This window comes from Mustelus asterias, chromosome 15, assembly GCF_964213995.1.
Source record: "Mustelus asterias chromosome 15, sMusAst1.hap1.1, whole genome shotgun sequence".
NCBI classification, from domain to species: Eukaryota; Metazoa; Chordata; class Chondrichthyes; order Carcharhiniformes; family Triakidae; genus Mustelus; species Mustelus asterias.
Window position 1 is genome coordinate 33,757,997 of NC_135815.1, and position 24,152 is coordinate 33,782,148.

General features: G+C 44.2%; 1 protein-coding gene across 1 annotated transcript in view; it reads left to right on the forward strand.

Annotated features, from left to right (window-relative positions):
• Positions 1–24,152, forward strand: part of LOC144504451 (synaptotagmin-14-like) — a 184,793-nt gene that overhangs the window by 152,722 nt on the left and 7,919 nt on the right. The window contains exon 7 of the mRNA XM_078229730.1: positions 20,241–20,430. Within this exon, the coding sequence (XP_078085856.1) occupies positions 20,241–20,430 (190 nt within the window). The remainder of the gene's footprint in view (positions 1–20,240; positions 20,431–24,152) is intronic.

The window sequence follows — 24,152 nt, forward strand, 5'->3', positions numbered from 1 at the left end:
TTTAGAAATTTATAGCACACATAATCAAATTATTTGAAATCTACTATATAAAATAATAAAGTTAGAATTAATCCACAAGTGACTAAATTGTCCCTTTTAGATTATATTTCTTTAAAAAAACTTAATTTGTGACAATATTCATGGATGAAATAGAAATCTTCACCAACATTGTTTGTAGCTTATGCAAATATCCCGTCTATTTTGTTTAAGTTTGTTTATTTATTAGTATCACAAGTAGGCTTACATTAACACCGCAATGAGGTTACTGTGAAAATCCACGAGTCACAAGACGTCAGCGCCTGTTCGGGTACACTGAAGGAGAATTTAGCACGGTCAATGCACCTAACCAGCACGACTTTCGGAGGAAACCGGGGCATCCAGAGGAAACCCATGCAAACACGGGGAGAACGTGCAGACTCCGCACAGACAGTGACCCAAGCCGGGAATTGAACTGGGGTTCCTGGCGCTGTGAGGCTGCAGTGCTAACCATTGTGCCACCATGCCACCATTCTTGTCTATCAGGATACATTACTACATTATAAACACAATGATATTTAACTAAATATTTAACAATTGGCATTGCAATTTTTAATTTATGTAGTCGTCTTGACAACCCCATCTTTTTGTGAAATTGTGCTGCAAAACTGCACAGAATTTTTATTTTGAGGAATTCTGAGTACTATGGTTCAAATTCATGTATTCCAGAAGGCCAGTTATATTACACGTTCTGGATTGATACAGCTTTGTGTCATCACAAATTGTCGTGCTATTCATGCTCATGTATGAGTAGCAAGATCTCTACCTGCCAAAAAAGACAGCCAAATGATGTAAATGACAACATAAACCAAAAAAATACAAAATTTCTTTAAAAAAAGCACAGACCCTGATGAATGTGAACAATACTAACAGCAAAAAGGTACAGTTTGTGGGAGCTACAAAAAATGAGTATGAAAGGAAATTTACAAGGGACATCAAAAACAATGCAAACAAAAACCAACTCAAATAATATTAGGAAAAAGGAAAGGCAATGTGGACCTCTTAAAAAGTGGTAATGGCGATATTGTCAATGGAAAGGAATAGTGCTTATGCTGAATAAATGCTTTGCATCAGTATTTAGAAGAGAGGAAGAATTCAACATGCCAATCATCCCAAGGAATCTAATAATCAACGAAAGGGACTCATCAAAATAAGTGAAAGCAAAATAACAGTAATTAAACAAATAATGGCAGTAAGGAGGGACAAATCGGAGGATCAGATGGTTTCCATCCCAGGAATTTAAAGGAAGTAGGTGAGAACATTGCAGATACCCTATCTATAATCTCCTAAACTCATCTTGAAATATTCTTTTAGGTTGGAAAATTGAAATTGCAATCCACTGTTTAAGAAAAGTAACAGAGGGAAAGCAGGTTATTATAGACCAGTCAGCCTACCATCTCTGGGCTGAATTATATGAAGTTCCAGATTCCCTACCATCCCCTGACTGTAAGAGTCGGAACACTGGCAGCCCAGAAGCTACGTAACGGTCAATTGACTGGAGGCGGTACTTCCACAATTCAGGAACATTCAGCCCCACCTCAGAGAGCTGCCAGCCAATCAGACATGTGTGGCAAATCTGGGGGGTGGGAGAGGTGGTGGCTAAAACCCTTGGGGGGAACCTCGGCTAAGTCCAGAGGGCCTGTTGTGGAAGGATACCCCTCTTTCTCACCACTAACCTGCTCAGGGATACCAGCTGGGCTGGCTGCTTGGCATGAGCCTCCCCTGCCACCAATTAAATCCCAGCAGGGGTGGGTTGAGGCCATGAAGTGGGCATTAATTGTCCACTTAAGGACCTCGAACTGGTGGGCCACCTGATGCTACCCTGCTGCTGGTGGACAAGCCGCCCACTAGATTTAATGAGCTCCAGCCCCCACCTTCGACTCCATCGGTGAGGGAGCGTAAAATCCAGTCCATTGTTGTCGGGAAATTGCTGGAATCTATAATTAAAGATACTCTCAACTGAACGCTTTGAAAATTTTCAGCTGGTTAGAGAGAATCAACATGATTAAAGAGTTTGTCATGCCTGATGATCCTATTCAAAATATTTTTTTATTACTTAAAGTACAAGACATGGGGATGTTTTTTTGTGATAAAAGTCCTTCCCAAGAGGTTGTTAACTAAAGTTAAATTTTGTGGAATTGAAGGCAAATTATTGATGGATTTTGGAAATTGGCAAGAGACAGGAGACATAGGGTAGGGATAATTGGCAGGTGCTGTAATTGGCAGGAGGTGACTTTTGGTGTGTTTTGTAGGGATCTATGTTAGAGTCGCAGCTATTTGCCGTGCTTATTAATAACTAGATGATGGGATAGAAAGCCACTTATCCAAATTTGTACGTGGCAGAAAAGATGGACAATTTTGAAAGCAACACACAGAAGCATAAAATTATAAAGCGACCATTATAATTTAAGTGACTAGACAAAACTTGGGTAAATGGAATTTTAATTGAATGTAGGCAAATGTAACCTCATCCACTTTGAATCTTAAATAGGATAGAACAGATATTTTCTCAATAGTGAATTGCTAGAAACAATGGAGGTCCAAAGAGACTTGTGGGATGGTGGGGATGAATGGGGTCCAGGTACACAGACCATTGAATATCATGAATATGCACAGAAAATTACCAAAATGTCCAATGTTAGCCTACACACATGGAGGATCTGATGATATGGGACTGGATTTAATGGGACGCCATGGTCACCTAAAAGGTTGGTGGTGAGCCCATCTATGGTAATGATGGCTGCTCTGCATTAATTTAATGCTGAGAGCAGCATTAATTGATTTAAAGCAAGACTTCTGCCCCTAACTTGGGAGGAAGTGACATCTTAAAGGGCTGTCAGTCAATCAGATGGCAGAAGATCCGTAATCCCAGCAACACCAGGCAGGAGTGGTAGCCACTGTTGGGACTACAGGCAGTACCAATGGAGTCCGAACTCAGAGGTTAGTCCGGGGTATCGCTGGGGCTAGCTTTGCAGGCCCTGGTGAGGGGGGTGGTGCCTGGTTTGAGAGGTCAAGAGGAAGGTTAAGGGGGAAGTCCACCCCCGACACTTGCCTGCACAGCTAAAGTTGCTGGGCTGCTGCATGTTGTGAGCCTTCCCCTGCCGTGGCTAACATGCTGGCAGGAGTGGAATCATGTCCTAAGTGGTCATTAATTTTAAGGGCTTCAATGAGCTCATGGACTCCCCTGCCCTCCCGCAAAATTTCAGGCAGGTTGGAAGGAGCAGGTAGATGGCGAGGAGGCTACCCGCTGGGTTTTACAAGACCCTTGTGGTAGGGGAATGGGGTGTAAACTTCAGTCCATAGAATAGAAATTATGCTTCAGCTATTCAAAAGATCTGGTTAGACCACACATGGAGATTGTAAACAGTCCTGGGCACCACAATATAGGAAGGAGATATTGGCCTTGGGTGGAGCTGTAGAGTATGTTTACCATTGTAATATTTGGACTCCGAGAGTTAACTTTTGAGGAGAGATTGCAGAAACGAGAACTGAATCCAACGTTCCTTCTAGACTGTGCAACCAAGCTGCAACCCTGAGGTTCCCATGCAGGCTGAGCACAAGTCGACTCCTTTAAGATTATATTCTCCAGAAAAAGTGCTGCCGCCAATGGGAAAATCAGAATGTTTCCTGCCAGCAGTGTCTCCCAGGTGGGATCAGTGCACCCTTTTCAGAGGCTCTCCTCCCTGCCATCATGGAAATGTTGATCTCCCCTCCCCCCCCCTCCCAACCCAGCTGACCAGGGGAGCACCACCAACCCCTCAAGAAAGGGGGGCATCCTCCTCACACCACTAAAATAACAGGCATGAGGGTGATCTAACCCCCACCCCATGCACCCCATCGGTGCACCCCTTAACCCCTCCCATCATGTCCCCCTCAACCACCCATTGCAGGTGCCCCCTCAGCCCACCCCTTGTTAGTGCCAATGGTGCACTGTCCCTGGCATCCTGGCAGTGGTTGAGGAGGTAAGTATAGTGCCCATGTGCTGTCTGCCTGCTGCCAGGCTACAGAAGGAGTGTCTCTAAGGTACCTAGGTGTTGGGTGGGCTCGGGCTTGGGACAAGGGTTTGACCTCCGCAATCTCCCCTGGGATGGGAGTCTATTGGCCAGACTGCCCCTTTTACCCCTGGGGAACCTAAACATCGCTTCTGGCATGGTGATTTCAGGTATCTCACTGATCAAAGTATTCATTCTGGTCTGCGGACTGTGAAAATGTTGAAGTGGGCTGGTTACTTTAATCTGTGTGCCCTGAACAGCTGGAAGGCATCCAAAATCACTGCAGCACTCCATTCAGCAGAAGGGACTCCCCTTTCTCTCTCTGGGAAGCTATAGGTCTGAGAAGATCCTTTTCAAGTCCGCTGACTGACAGAAGTCACTTGCTTTCACTGGGGGTGGGGTAAATTCCCTTCTCCACAGCTGCTCACAGTGCTATTCTTTTAACACAGTATTTATTTCAAGTTTCTGAGCCTTCGTAGAAAGCTAAGAGCCTTTGAAATACCTGCAAACCCTCTGAAAATCTTTGTTCCCATTCAATTTCAATCCTGACCTTTTAACTCTCATTTGATTGACACCTTAATAGTTTTTACTCAGCTTACAGTCAGCTGTGTTTATTTACCTTTCCCTTCATGCTTGAATGCATCTCAAGTACCCTCCTATTGTTCCTAACCGCAATGTTTACACAAACGAAGAATTGAAAAGCACTTAGCTCTTTTGAAGTTGCCTGCCCCATACCTGCCTACCATTTCCATACCACAATTTTATCAGCAGTGGGTTGATGTTTCCTACACATGCTGGTGGCAGGCTTGAGGAGCCGGTCTAATTGCATCGGAGGATGATCCCCCCCACCCCATGGTATTATCCCCAAAGGTTCCGTCCCATGCCACCCAGGGCCTTTCAAACCCTAGCCCCCATCCCCTTTGTCAAGGCCTACAAGTTTGGTACCTGGTGAGACCTGTGACACTTGCTGGACTGGATCTAGTGCAGCTTGCTTCCTCAAACCTGCAGTACATTACTGGCAGTGGGCATCGCTCTTTGGATGCTGCCAATGCTGTTAAGTGCCCAGTCTCTGGCTGGCAACTCTCTGAGTGGAGTTTCTCTGGCAACTACGTATGTAGTCACAGGCATCCTGGATGCATCAAGCTCCTCTTCATCCTATTTGCCTCCTCTTCCTTCTCCAAAAATGCAGAGTAGCTCTCATCTTCCTCCTGCTGCAATTCCAGTCCTCTCTGCAGTATGAGGTTGTGCTAGGTCACAGAGGACTACGATTCAGGATACTCTTACTGGTACATACTGAAGGGCACCCTCACATCTGCTGGGCATCTGAATCATAACTTCAGCAAACGTATGGCTTACTCGATGACCTTATGCTCATTTGGCTCTAGTTGTATCTTTCCTCATTTTTGGTAGTCACATACCAACCAAACATTGCTAAAGTAGAATCCCTTCTGATTGATAAAGACTGTTGGTTGATCGGAAGGTGCCTGATTGCCACATATGTACAGTTCGTTGACCTTGTACATGTGAGAACCAAATTACTGCAGTGAATGTGAGAGCTCTGGTTCTTACTGGCCTCATCAAGTAGCAAAATGGATGTATATGGCGGCCCTGGAAAGGATGGCATCAGTCACCTGTGAGATGCACTTATGGGCAGCTGATTGTGAAATTCTGCAGATGTAATCAGCACATCTGCACTGGAGGCAATAGCCCTTGGAAATGCATGCACATACCTGGTCCACAGAAAAGAATGCCTAGTTCTAGGAGGCAGGAAATGTCATCAGTGACCTACTGTGAAAGCCTGAGCCTCCTGAGGCACTGTGTTCAGTCATGGTAAGAAAGCTGATCCTCTGCCTGTATACCCTATGTAGGGGCATCGCCTCCTTTGAATTAGAGCTCTGTGCCCATTCCTCCATCCTGTGAAGTGGCACATGGCTGAGGAGAAGCTGCTGCTGGTGTTTATGCTGATCGACTTGTTCCTCATCAGAGGTCCAAGATAGTAACACAAGCTGCTTCCATGCTGCAGTTAAGGCTGACAGCAAGGAAGTGCAGATCAAGGTGAACAAAGCCCAAGATAGCCAAAAAGACTTCCAAAGATTTGAAAACCATGTGTAAAACGATGAAAGCAGAATCTTGGACCAAATCCTGTGAGCAAAGTCCTTCCATCTAGGCAAGGAACAGCTGAGCAGTTTAAGGGGATGATCTTACCAGCTCATCTTGCCAGTCAATGGGTTGGGCGAGCTGGTAAGATCGCACGAGAGGTGAAAAATTGGGTTTGCGCCCAGTTTCACCCCCCTCAGTCCTGGATTTCCAGCGTGAACAGCCTTGCGTCCAGGAGAGTGCGAGACTGATTACAATATTTAAATCAATGTAAATCCTGATTTTGAATATTATTAGTGAGCCCGGGACGCAAACGTCCGAGCTCATTTACCTTAACGGCCTTGCCAGTGAAAGTCCATACTAGTAAGGATCTCGTATGGTCCCCATCAAGGGGGACTTGACGTGGTGGCCTTGTCGGTAGAAGCAGAGGCCATTGAAGCCCCTTGGCACTGCCCACTGGATCATGATCGGGGTGGGACCTAAAGGAGGCGGACAGATGGGGGAGCTGCACATTCTGCAACCGGGGATCGGCTGGAGGGGAGAACTGCGCACTCTGCAATTGGGGATCGGCTGGGGTGGAGGGGGAGGCAACGCACTCTGCAGTTGGTGATTGGCCAAGCCTGGGGGGAGGGCAATGGACTGGGTCAGAGGGGAGGTGTATCCACCAGGGGTGTGGGGACAATATCCAGGGGAGTGGGAGCCTGATTGGCTGGAGAAGCCAGCGATTGGAGGGGGGGTACTGGCGGGCGATATCCGGGGGCAGAGGTGACTGACAGATCTCTCTGTTCTGTTGCACACAACTGTAAGATCTGTGCATGTGTAAATGCACCCATAGTGTGAGCTTTCAGCTTTCTGACAAGCTAAGGCCCTGCCCCCTCTCCCTACTTGTGGGAATCGGATTGTCCATCATTTTTGCACTAAGTGCCATAAGGTTTCATTTGTGGCCTCGCCCAAAAAAAAATCTGAAGCACTCCCGTTTTCACGCTCTTTCAGTACTTAGAATATTTTTGGTAAGATTGCTCCCCCTCCCCCCAGATCTTTAAAGGCTTTCAAGCTTGTCACTTCCGTAGAGTGATCAATCCCTGCTGTGCTCTTGCCTTGTTAACCATGGCAAATTTCATACAGGTCAAGAAACCCATGTGCTGGTTGTTACAGTCAGAATGAATTGGCTCATAGTATATTTAAATGACACACCCAACATCTCGACAAGTATTTCCCATATACCTCCAATGCTCTCTGGTAAAAGCCAGCAGTGAACTGAATTATATCAGGTTTCCAACACACCAGCATCTTTTGGGGATTTAACTCCTTCTCCCCCAGCATAACCCATCCTGTTTCCAGTTAAAATTCTGCCAAGTACTCCAGCAAAATGCAGACACGGAGGTGTTTGCAAGTACCTGTGCATTTCTTTGCAAAACACTCTAATTCAAACAAATTCTGATTAACCAAATCACTTGAAGTTGATCGTGTATTCATTGTCTCATACAACTATTTGCAGGACTTTTGTGTTGAGCTACAAGAAAACAACTCAATGCTGAACATGACTTGTGGGTCACGTGAATAAGTGACTAATTAACGTATATTTAGAAATGAACTTAATTCCATACATTATCCTTCAAGCTAATCGAATTTCTATCAGTAGTTCTGAATTTTTAGAAGTATAATTTTGAAGGGGGATTTACAAAGTGCAGAATATACCGCTAGTGCTAAAATATGCACCAGCAGGGATATTGGCCCAGGTACAAAACTGATTCAGAAGGAAGTTTGAAGGAAGTGGGCATAATTTCTTTGGCAAAATAATTTTTTTCTGTGCAAGCTGGTTCCAAAGTTACATTGGCACGAACATCTGTGGCTTATTTCCAAAGGCCTCCAGTTGAAAAGAGAATGATAACTTGTTTACTATACCAAACAAATTGGAATTTATATGCAAATTTGGATTGTCTAACTTTAATTTCTATCGTAAACCTGGAGAATGCCACATATTTCTGGCTCTGATCTAGGTTTGAGATCTGGTCCAGTTCAATGAGATTGGAGGAAGTAGCTATTATGATTTCATGCCTAAACCTTGCTGAAGCACATGCGTCAAATCAGTCACCATTCCAATTCTCAATGCAGCGATTATTTTGATACCTGTCAGTACCAGCTGAAGAAAACTAATACTTGCGGTTTCCTTGGCAACCATGATCGTAAATGAAGGATATTCTCTCTTTTCTGTACCTATTTATGGCACCCTCATGATTAGGGGAGGAGGGTGCTTCCGTCTAAGCTCTTTTCCATCTGTATTTTTGTCTTGTATTTTTCTCCACATCTTTGTTTCTTGTCTCTCTTTATGTCCTCTGATGTTTTTGTGCCTCATTTCTCATTTACTTCTGATTCTACCTCCATCCTATTCTCTTTCTTACCACTCTCTTTCTGTTTCCGTGTTTTGACTCTCTTTCTTACCTGTAGTCTTCCGCTTATCTCTCTGTTTCTATTCAGTACGAGCAAAAGTACTGAAGACTTGTGCTGCAGAACTAGATATGCCCCAGCCAAGTTGTTCCAGTACAGCTACAGCGCTGGCATCTACCCGGCAATGTGGAAAAGTGGCCAAGTAGCTTAATTGAGATAGAAATGAAGGTGAATTTCTAAGGACAGGGAAAGTAATTAACTCAATCTAAAACTTCAAAATTCTTCATCACAAATGAAAAATTATTATCCTTTTAAAACAAATCAGACTTCACAAATAGATTGGGTTGAAAATGTGTGATATTCCAAATTATGCAAAGTATGGTATCTGAAACATGTAACTTACATAGATGACAAAAGGAATCCTCAATGCTAGGAAGATTTTTTATAAATACACATTTAAATGAATGAACATGAACACCACCAACACCTTGCAGGAATATTTGTGTGAAATCTGAACTCAGCAACAATGAAATTCCATTTTTAATGGAAGACCAAAACTAATGATATCAGATTAGCCACTCATTACACATTCCATTTGACTTTAATTTCCATTGATTTCAATGAAAGGGAAAACCTGACAGTGTATATGACAGTTGATCCATTATTGTCTATTTTGCACCCTTGCTGAAGTTGAATTGAATGTCCAGCATTACTCAAGAGCCATATAATAAATTTTATGAATGAGCAAAATGCACAGCACACACTGGCCTTGTGCTTGAATAATTTATCTAAGGTTTGAAAAATATGTGAATAAACATTGATTTCTATCTGGATAAGATAACTGAGTTCTTGGCACATTGGTTTGCCAAATGTCTAGCCAATAGCTTCACCTGCTACCTACTGGTGTTCTCATGTGCTCTCTGTGAGATTAATGTCTTGATGTGAATGGGAATAAACATGAAATGATTCATAGTTTTGTTAATGTCACTGGGATAAATGGAGTGAAAGCAGCAACATAATTTTTTAAGATGACGGGGGTTTTCTTCCTGCCATCTGAAGAATGGGCAGGAAACTCACCCTGGCCAATACTGCCTGCTCCACAATCATTTGCTGGTCCACCGAGCATTAGTTGTCTAGAGGTGGGACTTCTGACCCTCACTCAGGAGGAAGTCCCACCTCAGACAGCTGTTGGCCAATCCAATTGGCCAGCAGCTCTCTAGCCCTGCAGCGGCAGAAGCTGCAGTGGACAGGATGGCAAACAGTCCACAGAGGCTAAGTCCTAGGTGACCAGGTAAGTGTGGGGATCTCAGGATGAGGAGGGTAGGTGAGACTTGGGGAGGATTTGGACGGAGGGGGTTTGGGGAGAGGCGGAGAGGCCAGCGGGGCCAGGCCTTATGAGGGGGCTGGTGCCTGATGTTGAAAGGGGGCTGCTTCCTAGCCAAGGCCTGAACCCGGTTTACTTTCAGATTTCCCTTATACTTCGAAACTCCTCCCGCCAGCTGGAAAATTGAAGCTGGCTGGTAAACAGCCTTTAAGTGGTCATTGTTCCACTGGAGCAAGCTGAGAGGGAGTGATTGGAGGCAGCAGTGCTGGTGAGAGATTAATTGAATTGTTTATTTATTTAATTAGTCAGCTAGTGTGTGTTTTTTTTTGGCCTTTACTTTTGCAGTAGAATTTTAAGTTTAAAGTGAAAACTGGAAGTGGGCTGCTAAGGAGTCTGGGTAGGGTTTTTATTTTAACTTTAAAAGTCAGTTACCTGGGAGGTTCCCCCTCATTGTTCCACTGGAGCAAGCTGAGAGGGAGTGATTGGAGGCAGCAGTGCTGGTGAGAGATTAATTGAATTGTTTATTTATTTAATTAGTCAGCTAGTGTGTGTTTTCTTTTTGGCCTTTACTTTTGCAGTAGAATTTTAAGTTTAAAGTGAAAACTGGAAGTGGGCTGCGAAGGAGTCTGGGAAGGGTTTTTTAAGCGCGTGAAGTATAAAAGGTAGGCTGCAGTATACAGCGGGCAGCGTCGGGAGTGGGCAGTGGAGTGTGTGGGAAGCAGAGTGTGAGCTATAAGGCTTTGGCTCACAGGGCTTAGGCAGAAAGGGCGAGCAGGGGTGAGTTTAAATTCATTTCTGCACTTTCTACCTGGTACTGGGAAGGTATCTAGAGGGGATGGGTGTGCAGGCAGTGCTATGTTCCTCTTGCACTATGTTTGAGGTGAGGGACGACGACAGTGTCCCTGCTGATTACACCTGTGAGAAGTGCACCCATCTGCAGCTCCTCCAAAATCGTGTTAGGGAACTGGAGCTGGAGTTGGATGAACTTAGGATCATTAGGGACGCAGAGGTGGTCATAGACAGAAGCTTTAGGAATACAGTTACTTAGAGGAATGAAAACAGATGGGTGACGGTGAGAGGGGCTGGGAGGAAGCAGTCCGTGCAGGGATCCCCGGTGGTCGTTCCCCTGAGCAACAAGTATTCCGCTTTGAATACGGTTGAGGGGGATGACATACCAGTGGTGAGCCGCAGTGAGAGGATCTCCAGCACTGTGTCCGTCTCTGTGGCTCGGGAGGGTAAGGGGCAGAGCGGGAGGGCAATAGTTATTGGGGACTCGTTAGTTAGAGGGATAGATAGGAGGTTCTGTGGCAGCAAAAGAGACTCACGGATGGTATGTTGCCTACCGGATGCCAAGGTCCGTGACGTCTCAGACCGTGTTTTCCGGATTCTGAAGGGGGAGGGGAAACAGTCACAAGTAGTGGTACACATTGGTACCAATGACATAGGTAAGCGAAGGGACGGGGATTTAAAGCAGGAATTTCTGGAGCTGGGCTGGAAGCTGAGAGCCAAGACAAAACATGTGATCATCTCTGGTACGTTGCCGGTGCCACGTGATAGCGAGTTGAGGAACAGGGAGAGAGTGCAGTTAAACATGTGGTTGCAGGGATGGTGTAGGAGGGAGGGTTTCAGATACGTGGATAATTGGAACACATTCTGGGGAAGGTGGGACCTGTACAAACAGGACGGGGTGCACCTGAACCAGAGGGGCACCAATATCCTAGGAGGGAAATTTGTTACGGCTCTTCAGGGGGGTTTAAACTAATTTGTCAGGGGAGTGGGAAAAGGAGTTGTAGTCCAGAAGTCAGTGAGGGTGGTGAGGTATTGGGGAAGGTATCAGGGTCAAGGGTGGGTACCGGTAGACAGAAAGGTGGGTTGAAGTGTGTCTACTTCAATGCAAGGAGCATCCGGAACAAGGTAGATGAACTTGGGGCATGGATTGGTACTTGGGACTACGATGTTGTGGCCATTACGGAGACATGGGTAGAACAAGGACAGGAATGGTTGTTGGACGTTCCGGGGTATAGATGTTTCACTAAGTGTAGGGAAGCTGGTAAAAGAGGTGGAGGAGTGGCATTGTTAATCAAGGATAGTTTAACGGCTGCGGAAAGGCACTTCGAGGGGGATCTGCACACTGAGGTAATATGGGCTGAGGTTAGAAATAGGAAAGGAGCGGTCACGTTGTTAGGAGTTTACTATAGGCCCCCAAATAGTAATAGAGATGTGGAGGAAGAAATTGCTAAGCAGATTATGGATATGTGTGGGGGTCACAGGGTAGTTGTCATGGGGGACTTTAACTTTCCAAATATTGATTGGAGCCTTTGTAGGTCAAATAGTTTGGATGGGGCAGTTTTTGTGCAGTGTGTGCAGGAGGATTTCCTGACACAATATGTGGATAGGCCGACAAGAGGTAAGGCCACATTGGATTTGGTACTGGGAAATGAACCGGGCCAAGTGTTAGATTTGGTTGTGGGAGAGCACTTTGGAGATAGTGACCACAATTCGGTGTCTTTTGTTATTGCAATGGAGAGGGATAGGACCGTACGGCAGGGCAAGGTTTACAATTGGGGGAGAGGTAATTATGATGCAATTAGGCAAGAATTAGGGGGCATAAGTTGGGAACAGAAACTGTCAGAGAAAGGAACTAATGAAAAGTGGAACTTTTTCAAGGAACAAATACTGGATGTCCTTGATATGTATGTCCCTGTCAGGCAGGGAGGAAATGGCCGAGTGAGGGAACCATGGTTCACGAAACAGGTGGAAGGTCTTGTGAAAAGGAAGAGGGAAGCTTATGTAGGGATGAGGAAACAAGGTTCAGATGGCTCGATTGAGGGTTACAAGTTAGCAAGGAATGAGCTGAAAAAGGGGCTTAGGAGAGCTAGGAGGGGACACGAGAAGTCCTTGGCGGGTCGGATCAAGGAAAACCCCAAGGCCTTTTACTCTTATGTGAGGAATAAAAGAATGACCAGGGTGAGGTTAGGGCCGGTCAAGGACAGTAGTGGGAACTTGTGTATGGAGTCAGTAGAGATGGGCGAGGTGATGAATGAATACTTTTCTTCAGTGTTCACCAAGGAGAGGGGCCATGTTTTTGAGGAAGAGAAGGTGTTACAGGTTAATAGGCTGGAGGAAATAGATGTTCGGAGGGAGGATGTCCTGGCAGTTTTGAATAAACTGAAGGTCGATAAGTCCCCTGGGCCTGATGAAATGTATCCTAGGATTCTTTGGGAGGCAAGGGATGAGATTGCAGAGCCTTTGGCTTTGATCTTTGGGTCCTCGCTGTCCACGGGGATGGTGCTAGAAGACTGGAGAATGGCGAATGTTGTTCCTCTGTTTAAGAAAGGGAATAGAAATGACCCTGGTAATTATAGACCGGTTAGTCTTACTTCGGTGGTTGGTAAATTGGTGGAAAAGGTCCTTAGAGATGGGATTTACGACCATTTAGAAAGATGCGGATTAATCCGGGATAGTCAGCACGGATTTGTGAAGGGCAAGTCGTGCCTCACAAATTTGATAGAATTTTTTGAGGAGGTAACTAAGTGTGTTGACGAAGGTAGGGCAGTTGATGTCATATACATGGATTTTAGTAAGGCGTTTGATAAGGTCCCCCATGGTCGGCTTATGATGAAACTGAGGAGGTGTGGGATAGAGGGAAAGTTGGCCGATTGGATAGGTAACTGGCTGTCTGATCGAAGACAGAGGGTGGTGGTCGATGGAAAATTTTCGGAGTGGAGGCAGGTTGCTAGCGGAGTGCCGCAGGGATCAGTGCTCGGTCCTCTGCTCTTTGTGATTTTTAGTAATGACTTAGAGGAGGGGGCTGAAGGGTGGATCAGTAAATTTGCTGATGACACCAAGATTGGTGGAGTAGTGGATGAGGTGGAGGGCTGTTGTAGGCTGCAAAGAGACATAGATAGGATGTAAAGCTGGGCTGAAAAATGGCAAATGGAGTTTAACCCTGATAAATGTGAGGTGATTCATTTTGGTAGGACTAATTTAAATGTGCATTACAGGGTCAAAGGTAGGGTTCTGAAGACTGTGGAGGAACAGAGAGATCTTGGGGTCCATATCCACAGATCTCTAAAGGTTGCCACTCAAGTGGATAGAGCTGTGAAGAAGGCCTATAGTGTGTTAGCTTTTATTAGCAGGGGGTTGGAGTTTAAGAGCCGTGGGGTTATGCTGCAACTGTACAGGACCTTGGTGAGACCACATTTGGAATATTGTGTGCAGTTCTGGTCACCTCACTATAAGAAGGATGTGGAAGCGCTGGAAAGAGTGCAGAGGAGATTTACCAGGATGCTGCCTGGTTTAGAAGGTAGGTCTTATGAGGAAAGGTTGAGGGAGCTAGGGCTGTTCTCTCTGGAGAGGAGGAGGCTGAGGGGAGACTTAATAGAGGTTTATAAAATGATGAAGGGGATAGATAGAGTGAACGTTCAAAGACTATTTCCTCGGGTGGATGGAGCTATTACAAGGGGGCATAACTATAGGGTTCGTGGTAGGAGATACAGGAAGGATATCAGGGGTAGGTTCTTTACGCAGAGAGTGGTTGGGGTGTGGAATGGACTGCCTGCAGTGATAGTGGAGTCAGACACTTTAGGAACATTTAAGCGGTTATTGGATAGGCACATGGAGCACACCAGGATGATAGGGAGTGGGATAGCTTGATCTTGGTTTCAGATAAAGCTCGGCACAACACTGTGGGCCGAAGGGCCTGTTCTGTGCTGTTCTATGTTCTATGTTCTAATAATTGGTCGCCTAAGGGCCTCGCTTGGGGCAAGCGCAGGAAGGCCGGCCTAGGCTCACCAGCCCCAGCGTGAAATTGCAGAGAGGTCAGGGAGAGTGGGAAGCTCATCTGAGGAATTTTATGTTCAGATCCCACCTACAAACACCACAGTGGGGAGAGTGTAAAATTCTGCCCCACGTTTTGCAAACCTCATCTTTCATTCACTCAAAATATGTTTCGTGGAAGAATGGTGAGAATAATTTTGATGTTAGAAGATATTGATTCAGTTGCCAGTGAAACATCTTTCCTGAAAGTCAAGTAGCTGAATTGATGTCATCCATTTCACACTTTCACCCAAAATCAAACTGACCCCAGTATGTGCTACCGGGCCATTCTGGTGGATCTCATAACAGTCAACAGAAAGACTGTCTTCAGATTTCTATTTAGTTTCAACTGCGGGAAGACCTACAGTAAGAGAGAATAACAAATACAATATGTGCTTTTGAAGTATTGTAGTATAAAAGTATTCTTCCATGGGCAGCAGAGTGAGTGGGAAGTTGAGTGAGCTGTCAGGGCTTTGGCTCTCAGGGCTTGGACGAGCAGGGGTGAGTTTTTGATTCCTTACACTCTTATTAACTTTTCACTGTCTTACTTGACATAAAGTGTCCAGTATGAGTGTGAAACCAGTGTGTTGTTCCCAGTGTAGGATGTGGGAGGTCCTGGAGGCATCTTGCCTCCCGGACATCCACATCTGTGAGGGGTGTGTCGAGCTGCGGTTCCTGAGAGACCGTGTTAGGGAGCTGGAACTACAGCTCGAGGATCTTAGGCTGATGAGGGAGAATGAGGAGGTGATAGACAAGAGCTATCATCAGGTGGTCACACCAGGGCCACGGGAGGAGGCCAAGTGGGTGACGGCCAGGAAGGGTAAGGCTAGGGTGGTTGAGAGCACCCCGGTGGATTTGCCCCTGCACAACAAGTACTCCTGCTTGAGTACTGCTGGGGGGGACAGCCCGCCTGGGGGAAGCAGCAGTGGCCGTGTCTCCGCAGTGGAGTCCAGCCCTGTAACTCAGAGGGCTAAGGAAAAGAGGAGGAAGGCGGTATTAATCGGGGACTCGATGGTGAAGGGGACAGACAGGCGTTTCTGCGGAGGTAGGCGGGATTCTCGCATGGTGGTCTGTCTCCCTGGGGCCGGGATCCAGGATGTCGCTAGTCGCGTCCCGGAAATCCTGAGGTGGGAGGGAGAGGAGCCTGAGGTAGCGGTACATATTGGTACCGCTGATGTGGGTAGGAAGGGAGAAGGGGTCATGAAAAGGGAGTACAGGGAATTAGGGAGACAGCTGAGAAAGAGGAAAGCAAAGGTAGTAATCTCAGGATTACTGCCTGTGCCACGGGAAGGTGAGGGCAGGAATGGAGTGAGGTGGAGGATGAATGTGTGGCTGAGGGACTGGTGCAGGGGGCAGGGATTCAGGTTCCTGGACCATTGGGACCTCTTTAGGGGCAGGGGTGATCTGTATACAAAAAACGGGTGGAACTTGAATCACACGGGGACCAATATCCTGGCCGGTAGGTTGGCTAAGGCTACTGGGGAGAATTTAAACTAGATAGGTTGGGGGGAGGGGAGCTAGAAGAGTTGACTAGGATCAAGGAACTAATTGATGGGGGGGAGGATGCAGGGGTAAGGGGAATTACAAAATTAATGGTAGAGGAGAGGGTGCAAGTGAATGAAGGCGGTAATTTAGATAAGGGAGTAGAGGGAGAGGGTGTTCGCGACTCATCAAAGCGGGTCCAGATAAAAGCTGGAATAAGGACACTTTGCCTGAATGCATGAAGCATTCGGAACAAGGTGAATGAGTTGATGGTGCAAATCAGCACAAGTGGGTACGATCTAGTGGCCATTACAGAAACGTGGCTGAAAGGTGACCAGGACTGGGAGATGAATATCCAGGGGTATCAGGCGTTTAGGAAAATAGACAGGAAGGAAAAGGTGGTGGGGTCGCGCTATTAATAAGAGATAATATCAGGGTAGTACTGAGGGATGACATAGGCTCTGAGGAACAAAACGTGGAATCATTATGGGTAGAGATGAGGAATAGTAGAGGGAGAAAGACACTAGTAGGTGTGGTATATAGGCCCCCAAATAATAATGTTGAGGTAGGGAGGGCTATAAACAAGCAGATAAGGGATGCGTGTAAAAACGGAACGGCAATAATCATGGGGGACTTCAACATGCACATTGACTGGCAGACTCAAGTCGGTAAGGGTGGAATGGAGGAAGAGTTCTTAGAATGCTGTCGGGATAGTTTCCTTGAACAGCATGTTACGGAACCGACGAGGGAACGAGCTATTTTGGATCTGGTATTGTGTAACGAGGTAGGTAGAATTAAGGATCTTATTGTGAAGACCCTCTTGGGTCTAGTGACCACAATATGGTCGAATTTCTGATTCAGATGGAAGAGGAGAAAGTTTGGTCTCAAACCAGTGTCCTCTGAACAGAGGGAAATATGATAGGATGAGGGATGAATTGGCTAAGGTAGACTGGGAGAGCAGGCTGGCAGGTAGGATAGCTGAGGAACAGTGGAGGATTTTTAAGGAGATCCTTTTCAGTTCTCAGCAAAAATATATTCCAGCAAAAAACAAGGATTGTAAGAAAAGGGAGAACCAGCCGTGGATAACGAAGGAAATAAAGGAGAGTATTAAAATAAAAACAGCTGCGTACAGAGTGGCCAAAAATAGTGGAGAAACAAGTGATTGGGAAAAATTTAAGAAACAACAAAGAGAGACTAAGAAAGCGATAAAGAAAGGAAGGATAGACTATGAAGCTAGGCTAGCAATTAATATAAAAAATGATAGTAAAAGTTTTTATAAATATATAAAAAGGAATAGAGTGGCTAGAGTGAATGTTGGACCCTTGGAGGACGAGAGGGGGGAGTTAATAGTGGGAAATGAGGATATGGCTGAGTCTTTAAATAAGTTTTTTGTGTCGGTCTTCACGGTGGAGGACACAAATAGTTTGCCAAATATTAACGATAGAGGGTTGGCAGCAGGAGAAATACTTAATACGATTAATGTTACCAGAGAGGCAGTGCTGGGTAGACTAATGGGACTGAAGGTGGACAAGTCCCCGGGTCTGGATGGAATGCATCCCAGGGTATTGAAAGAAATGTCAGAGGTAATAGTGGATGCGTTAGTGATTATTTATCAAAACTCGTTGCATTCTGGGGTAGTGCCGGTTGATTGGAAAACGGCTAATGTTACGCCGCTGTTTAAAAAAGGAAGGAGACAAAAGGCGGGTAACTATAGGCCGGTCAGCTTAACGTCTGTAGTAGGGAAAATGCTGGAATCCATTATTAAAGAGGAGATAGCAGGGCATCTGGATAGAAATGGTTCGATCAATCAGACGCAGCATGGATTCATGAGGGGAAAGTCGTGCTTGACGAACATGTTGGATTTTTATGAAGATGTGACTAGGGCGGTTGATGGAGGAGAACCGGTGGATGCGGTGTTTTTGGATTTCCAAAAGGCGTTTGATAAGGTGCCCCATAAAAGGCTGCTGAAGAAGATTAGGGCACACGGAGTTGGGGGTAGTGTGTTAAAGTGGACTGGGGACTGGCTATCCGACAGGAAGCAAAGAGTCGGAATAAATGGGCGTTTTTCCGGTTGGAGGAAGGTAACTAGTGGCGTGCCGCAGGGATCGGTACTCGGGCCGCAACTGTTTACCATTTATATAGATGATCTGGAGGAGGGGACGGAGTGTAGGGTAACGAAGTTTGCAGACGACACAAAGATAAGTGGAAAAGTGAATCGTGTGGAGGACGGAGAAGATCTGCAGAGAGATTTGGACAGGCTGAGTGAGTGGGCGAGGATATGGCAAATGGAGTATAACGTTGATAAATGCGAGGTTATACACTTTGGAGGAAATAATAACAAATGGGATTACTATCTCAATGGAAACAAATTAAAACATGCTACCGTGCAAAGGGACCTGGGGGTCCTTGTGCATGAGACGCAAAAGCCCAGTCTGCAGGTACAACAGGTGATCAAGAAGGCAAATGGGATGTTGGCCTATATTGCGAGGGGGATAGAATATAAAAGCAGGGATGTCTTGATGCACCTGTACAGGGCATTGGTGAGGCCGCAGCTGGAATACTGTGTGCAGTATTGGTCCCCTTATATGAGGAAGGATATATTGGCATTGGAGGGAGTGCAGAGAAGGTTCACCAGGTTGATACCGGAGATGAGGGGTTTGGATTATGAGGAGAGGCTGAGGAGATTGGGTTTGTACTCGTTGGAGTTTAGAAGGATGAGGGGGGATCTTATGGAGACTTATAAGATAATGCGGGGGCTGGATAGGGTGGAGGCGGAGAGATTCTTTCCACTTAGTAAGGAAGTTAAAACTAGAGGACACAGCCTCAAAATAAAGGGGGGTCGGTTTAAGACAGAGTTGAGGAGGAACTTCTTCTCCCAGAGGGTGGTGAATCTCTGGAATTCTCTGCCCACTGAGGTGGTGGAGGCTACCTCGCTGAATATGTTTAAAGCGCGGATGGATGGATTCCTGATCGGTAAGGGAATTAAGGGTTATGGGGATCAGGCGGGTAAGTGGTACTGATCCACGTCAGATCAGCCATGATCTTATTGAATGGCGGGGCAGGCTCGAGGGGCTAGATGGCCTACTCCTGCTCCTATTTCTTATGTTCTTATGTTCTGTTTTAAATTATAGTTATTTCTAAAATCAGCAGAATCTGTTTGGAGATATAGTTCACTTTTAGGTTCAGGGTGGGTTACTTTACCAGTGAATATTATTTAATGATACAAAGCAAGATTATTATCCCCAAGGCACCTCGAATGTCTGAGAGTGCACTTTAGTTGCCACAGTGTCAGAAATATTAGGCAAGGCACCTCTTCTTACTGGATGACAAATGTTGTTTGATCAGCTCATGCTGACTAATATCTATAATGCTGCCTGATTACTTGTGCTACATTCATCATAATTCCGAATTGTTTTTAGTATCAATATTAGGTAATAGAAATATATCATGGCAACAGCCTAAGATCTTATTGCTGTACAGGATCACTTGTTTATATTATAGCTGGGGGCTAACAATCAAAATACCTTCAGTGTAGTCAATATGTTGTTGCAATATCCATCTCAACATCTAAAGAAGAAGAGTTAACTTTACCTTCATTAACCATAGCATGTTTCTTCATCCAGGTAACAGAATTACAATATGTCTGTATGAGTTGTCCTGAAGAATGTACGTATTGTGTGATTGCTCCTAAATGCCAATTTTATGCATTGATAAAACCTGTTGAATCTTGTATCCTTATTTTGAAGGAAAATAATAATTAAAGATGATCATAGAAAAGCAGGCATAAGGGTTTTCAAGAGTCTTTTTGCCAAAATTCCTCTTGCTTCAGTGTGTAACTTCTTTTATGAATTGGAGGTCTATGAAAGAAATATAAAAACATGTAATTACTGACATTCTAAAAGTAAAACAGTAAATGGTGCAAACACACTAATTTCAAGAGTTAATGAGAAAGATGAGCTGAGGTCTTATAAAAACGTACTTTTTAAGAATCCACGGAAAGTAGAATTCTGGTTAGTTAGTTGTAAGGTGAAAACATAAATGTTTCAGTGCATTTGTTTGGTGCATATACCTTAAATAGTAATATTTTTATATTTTGCTCCTAGGGCTGTGACTCGCAGATGAGCATGTCTGAGATGTCCTGCAGTGAAAGCACTTCTTCCTGCCAGTCGCTGGCACACGGCTCAACACCAGAAATCCTAGTTGGTCTGCTGTATAATGCCACCACTGGCAGACTGTCAGTTGAAGTCATAAAAGGAAGCCACTTCAAAAACTTGGCAGTGAACAGACCACCTAGTGAGTACAAGGCTTGTCTAGAATCCAAAAATGATGAATGACTCTTGTGTAGACTGAAAATATATATAACATTTAATTAAAAAAAACTCATTGAAATAATGCAGGCACTCAGTTGGTCACCAAATGAAGATATTTCTCCTCTGTTATTAATTAGAAAGAAACATATCATATTCATTGGAAATTGGGTGTAGCTGTAGAGAAATCCTGACTTTTTCATCTTCAGTAATGCCAATTTAGTAAAGTATATGTACTGAATAACGCATGGTCAGGAATAAAGTCCCAACTCTTATTTCAGTGGGAAGACTGTCATTAGTGCTTAAGAGCTATTTAGGTCTATGCATTGATAAAATATTAATCAGCATTCTCCTCATGATTGCTTTTAATTACATGTGTTAAATTGTTATTACTTCCACATTTTACTATTGTCAGATCCAGCACACCGTCTCGCAGTAAAAGAGAGTAACCACTTCACCATTTATTGAAAATTTCATATTACAGTATAATATTGTGTATAGTTTGAGTCTCTAGGTTGCAGTTCAGTCAAGGAGACACGCGTTCTGCTTCTTCATAAACTACCTTTATTTCTTTGATCCATATCCACATACAATTATCCACCAACACCCAGTGCCATCTGTAGCCCCTTTATATACCAGTGACTTCTATTGAATAATTGACATCAAATTAAGACTTAATTGGAAGGTCTGTTAACCCATTCCTAATATGTACATAACTAATATGTAGATGTAATTCCTTTGGCTTCTCAATATCAGATCCATAAAAATATAAATATACATTTCAGACTACTCACTGAGTTTTATTTGATCCATATAGATGTGTCTGGCATAGAATGAATGCATTAATTGCTTCTAAGTATTATTTTGCTTCTAAAACTAAAGTTCACAATTTTGATTGTTGAGAATTCCCTGTTCTATGGAGCCTATTAGTCATCTTAACATAAACAATTTTCTCAATATCACTTACAAGTAAATGTTAATCACTGACACAACACTGTCAATGATTTGTCGCTAACTGGGTATTCTCAGTCCATAAGAGATGACTGGTGTGAGAAGTGGAAAAATTTAGATTAACACAGTAATAGATAGTCCTATGAAGTTGGGATAAAGATACAGTTTTGGGGAAGAGTCAAAAGAACTTTAACCTGTAGCTGATTGTCCTGTAAATGACCTACTTGCTGTAACACTGGATGTCCAGAGCAGAAAATGCTTCAATCCAATAATGATATATTCCCATATTGAATTCAGCCAATAAAGTAGAAAGCTAATTAAATTGTTACATTTGTACATAATTGCAAATTTTATTTAGATTGCTGCCTAATTTGCAGTTTAAATTACACATTATACCTGCAAAGGCCTTACTGCAATATTCATTTTTAGACTAACCAAGAAAAAACATTGGGCTGGATTTTCATGGAGTCAGGAAAACTCTGTGGACCTTTAAGATAGTGGCCTGGACCTGATGCCTGACCCCATTTCCAAGGTTTCTAATTTTCACCAGGACTTTTTAAGGGTGTGGGCCATCAGTATACCCTGATGGCCCCTCATGTTCCCCCGCACCAAGCTATGACACTTCCATGCCCATTCCCACATTTACTGTGTGGAACCAATGAATGCTATAGTGGGAATAGGATATATTAAAAAAACTTCAAAAATGTGGTTATCCATTAAAAACTTACCACTTTCATAAAAAAAATGAATTTTTACTTCAGTCCACTTCAGTTATAATCCAGATCCTTTAAGATATCAATAGCAGAAACTGCAAGCACCTGAAACCTGTTCAACTTGTGTAAATAAACATTGCAAGCTGGCATTTTATTTCGCCATTCTGCAAAAGGCAATGCCCGCGGAAACTCCCACAAGGTGACTGAAACAAGAATCTTGGCAGTGAGATCGCATCTTCTGATTTTCTCCTCCTCTCGCTAGTGATGTAACGAGGTTCCTGCCCAACAGGTTGGGAACCTCATTTCTATAAATTATCACCAAATTAAAAGGCCTTCCCGTTGTGAGTTCCACCTCATTGAACTGACATCATGCAGTGAGGTTTACAACTGCTTTTGCAAATGTGAACCAGGCAAGGGGAACCTGTCAGAGGCACAGAGGTATATATAGCCCCTGAGGGCGAGGGACATGTCCACGCTTTACCCTACCACTATGCTGAACTTCTGCTCCACGCCGGGGGCCCCTCTGGGCACCTCCATTGGGGTCAGGATTTCGCTTATGGGGAGTGGGTTTCCTTTATCCATGGGGGTGTTCCATTATCTATGGAGGGGAGAGATCTTCTTTTTCTTGCAGACTAGGAAGCCCTATCAGGCTCCATCTCACCTGCGTGATAGTATCAGAGACACCTGCAGCATTTCTTTCACTCTAAGTGCTGCATTATCTGGTCAGAGAAGCCAGCTGTGCAACTGGGAACCTGCACATCGGTTTCCTCGCCAGAACCAGCATTTAGAGAAAGAAATTGGAAGATTTCATCTGTACAATTAACAGCATTGATCAGAAGGCTAGTACTGTCAATACAGCAATGTTTTCTCTCATTATGTATTCTTGGTTGAGAGTCAAGACATCCAGTAGACTGTTGAAACACCTGTCTTCCTCAGAGAAGACATTGCTTTATATGGGCTAGTTGGAGAGCATAATTTGGCAAGGGAAGCATGAGAGGCTGTGGCAGTTGGTTGGGGTGCATAGTTTGACATGAGGGCCGAACTATTTCCTGGGTCAGATGGCCCAACTGCAGCCTGCTCCTGCCCCCACCAGAATAAAAATATTTTCCTCCCTGGCACTTTCCCCTGAGATGAAAGGACCAATACAGGACATTTCCTGACTCCTGCTACCCACTCTGAGAATGAAAATCCAGCCAATAATATTCAAGTCAGTACAATATCTCATTTACAGTCTAGAAATCACTGACTGGTGATTTATTTTTTAATGGGTAATTGCTCCATTAAAACGATGAACAGTAGAATGCCACACAAATACATTAAGAATTAATTCACTGTTAATGTTTGTAGTAATTCCTAGCCTCATGTATCAGCCCAACATAGTAATCGTTATTCATGTTAGTGTCATTTGCCGGAATTCTCCAGCTGTTCATGCCGGCAAGATTCTCTGGTTCCGCTGCAGTGAACAGAGATTTGGCTGAGCACCGAATTCTCCGTCCTCGCTTGCAGAGGTGGCCGGGACGGACAGCTGGAATATTCTGACCATTATCTGCAGTTACACTGACAGCAAAATAGTACTTTATGAGCAAATTAAATGAACTAAATTAAAGGCAAATGTGGGGAAAATGTAATTTATGGCCAACTTGCACTTCTTCCTATTGCATTCTCAACACTTTAATATTGTATACTTCTTATAGTGCACTTATCCCCTGGGGAAAAGTGATTTGCCTAAAACTTGTGTCACTTGAGCCCTTTCCTTCTCATGTTATTAAATGGAGCTGGAAAAACATCAATTAAGGTTCTCTATATATTAACTTTATATTTTTCTCTCACCTCACGTTCTGTTGCAGAATGACTAAAACTAAAGTAAGTCTATGCGATATTACCTAATTGCATAAGCCCTCAAACAGTAATTGTTTTTAGGACTGTCCTGCAAACATTTTTTGGGTCCTTCATATGCTTCACAATCCCATATTTTAAAAAGAAATGACTTCGAAATGTATTTATTCAAGAGGTATTGCCAGTATTTGTAAATGAGGTGTAAAAC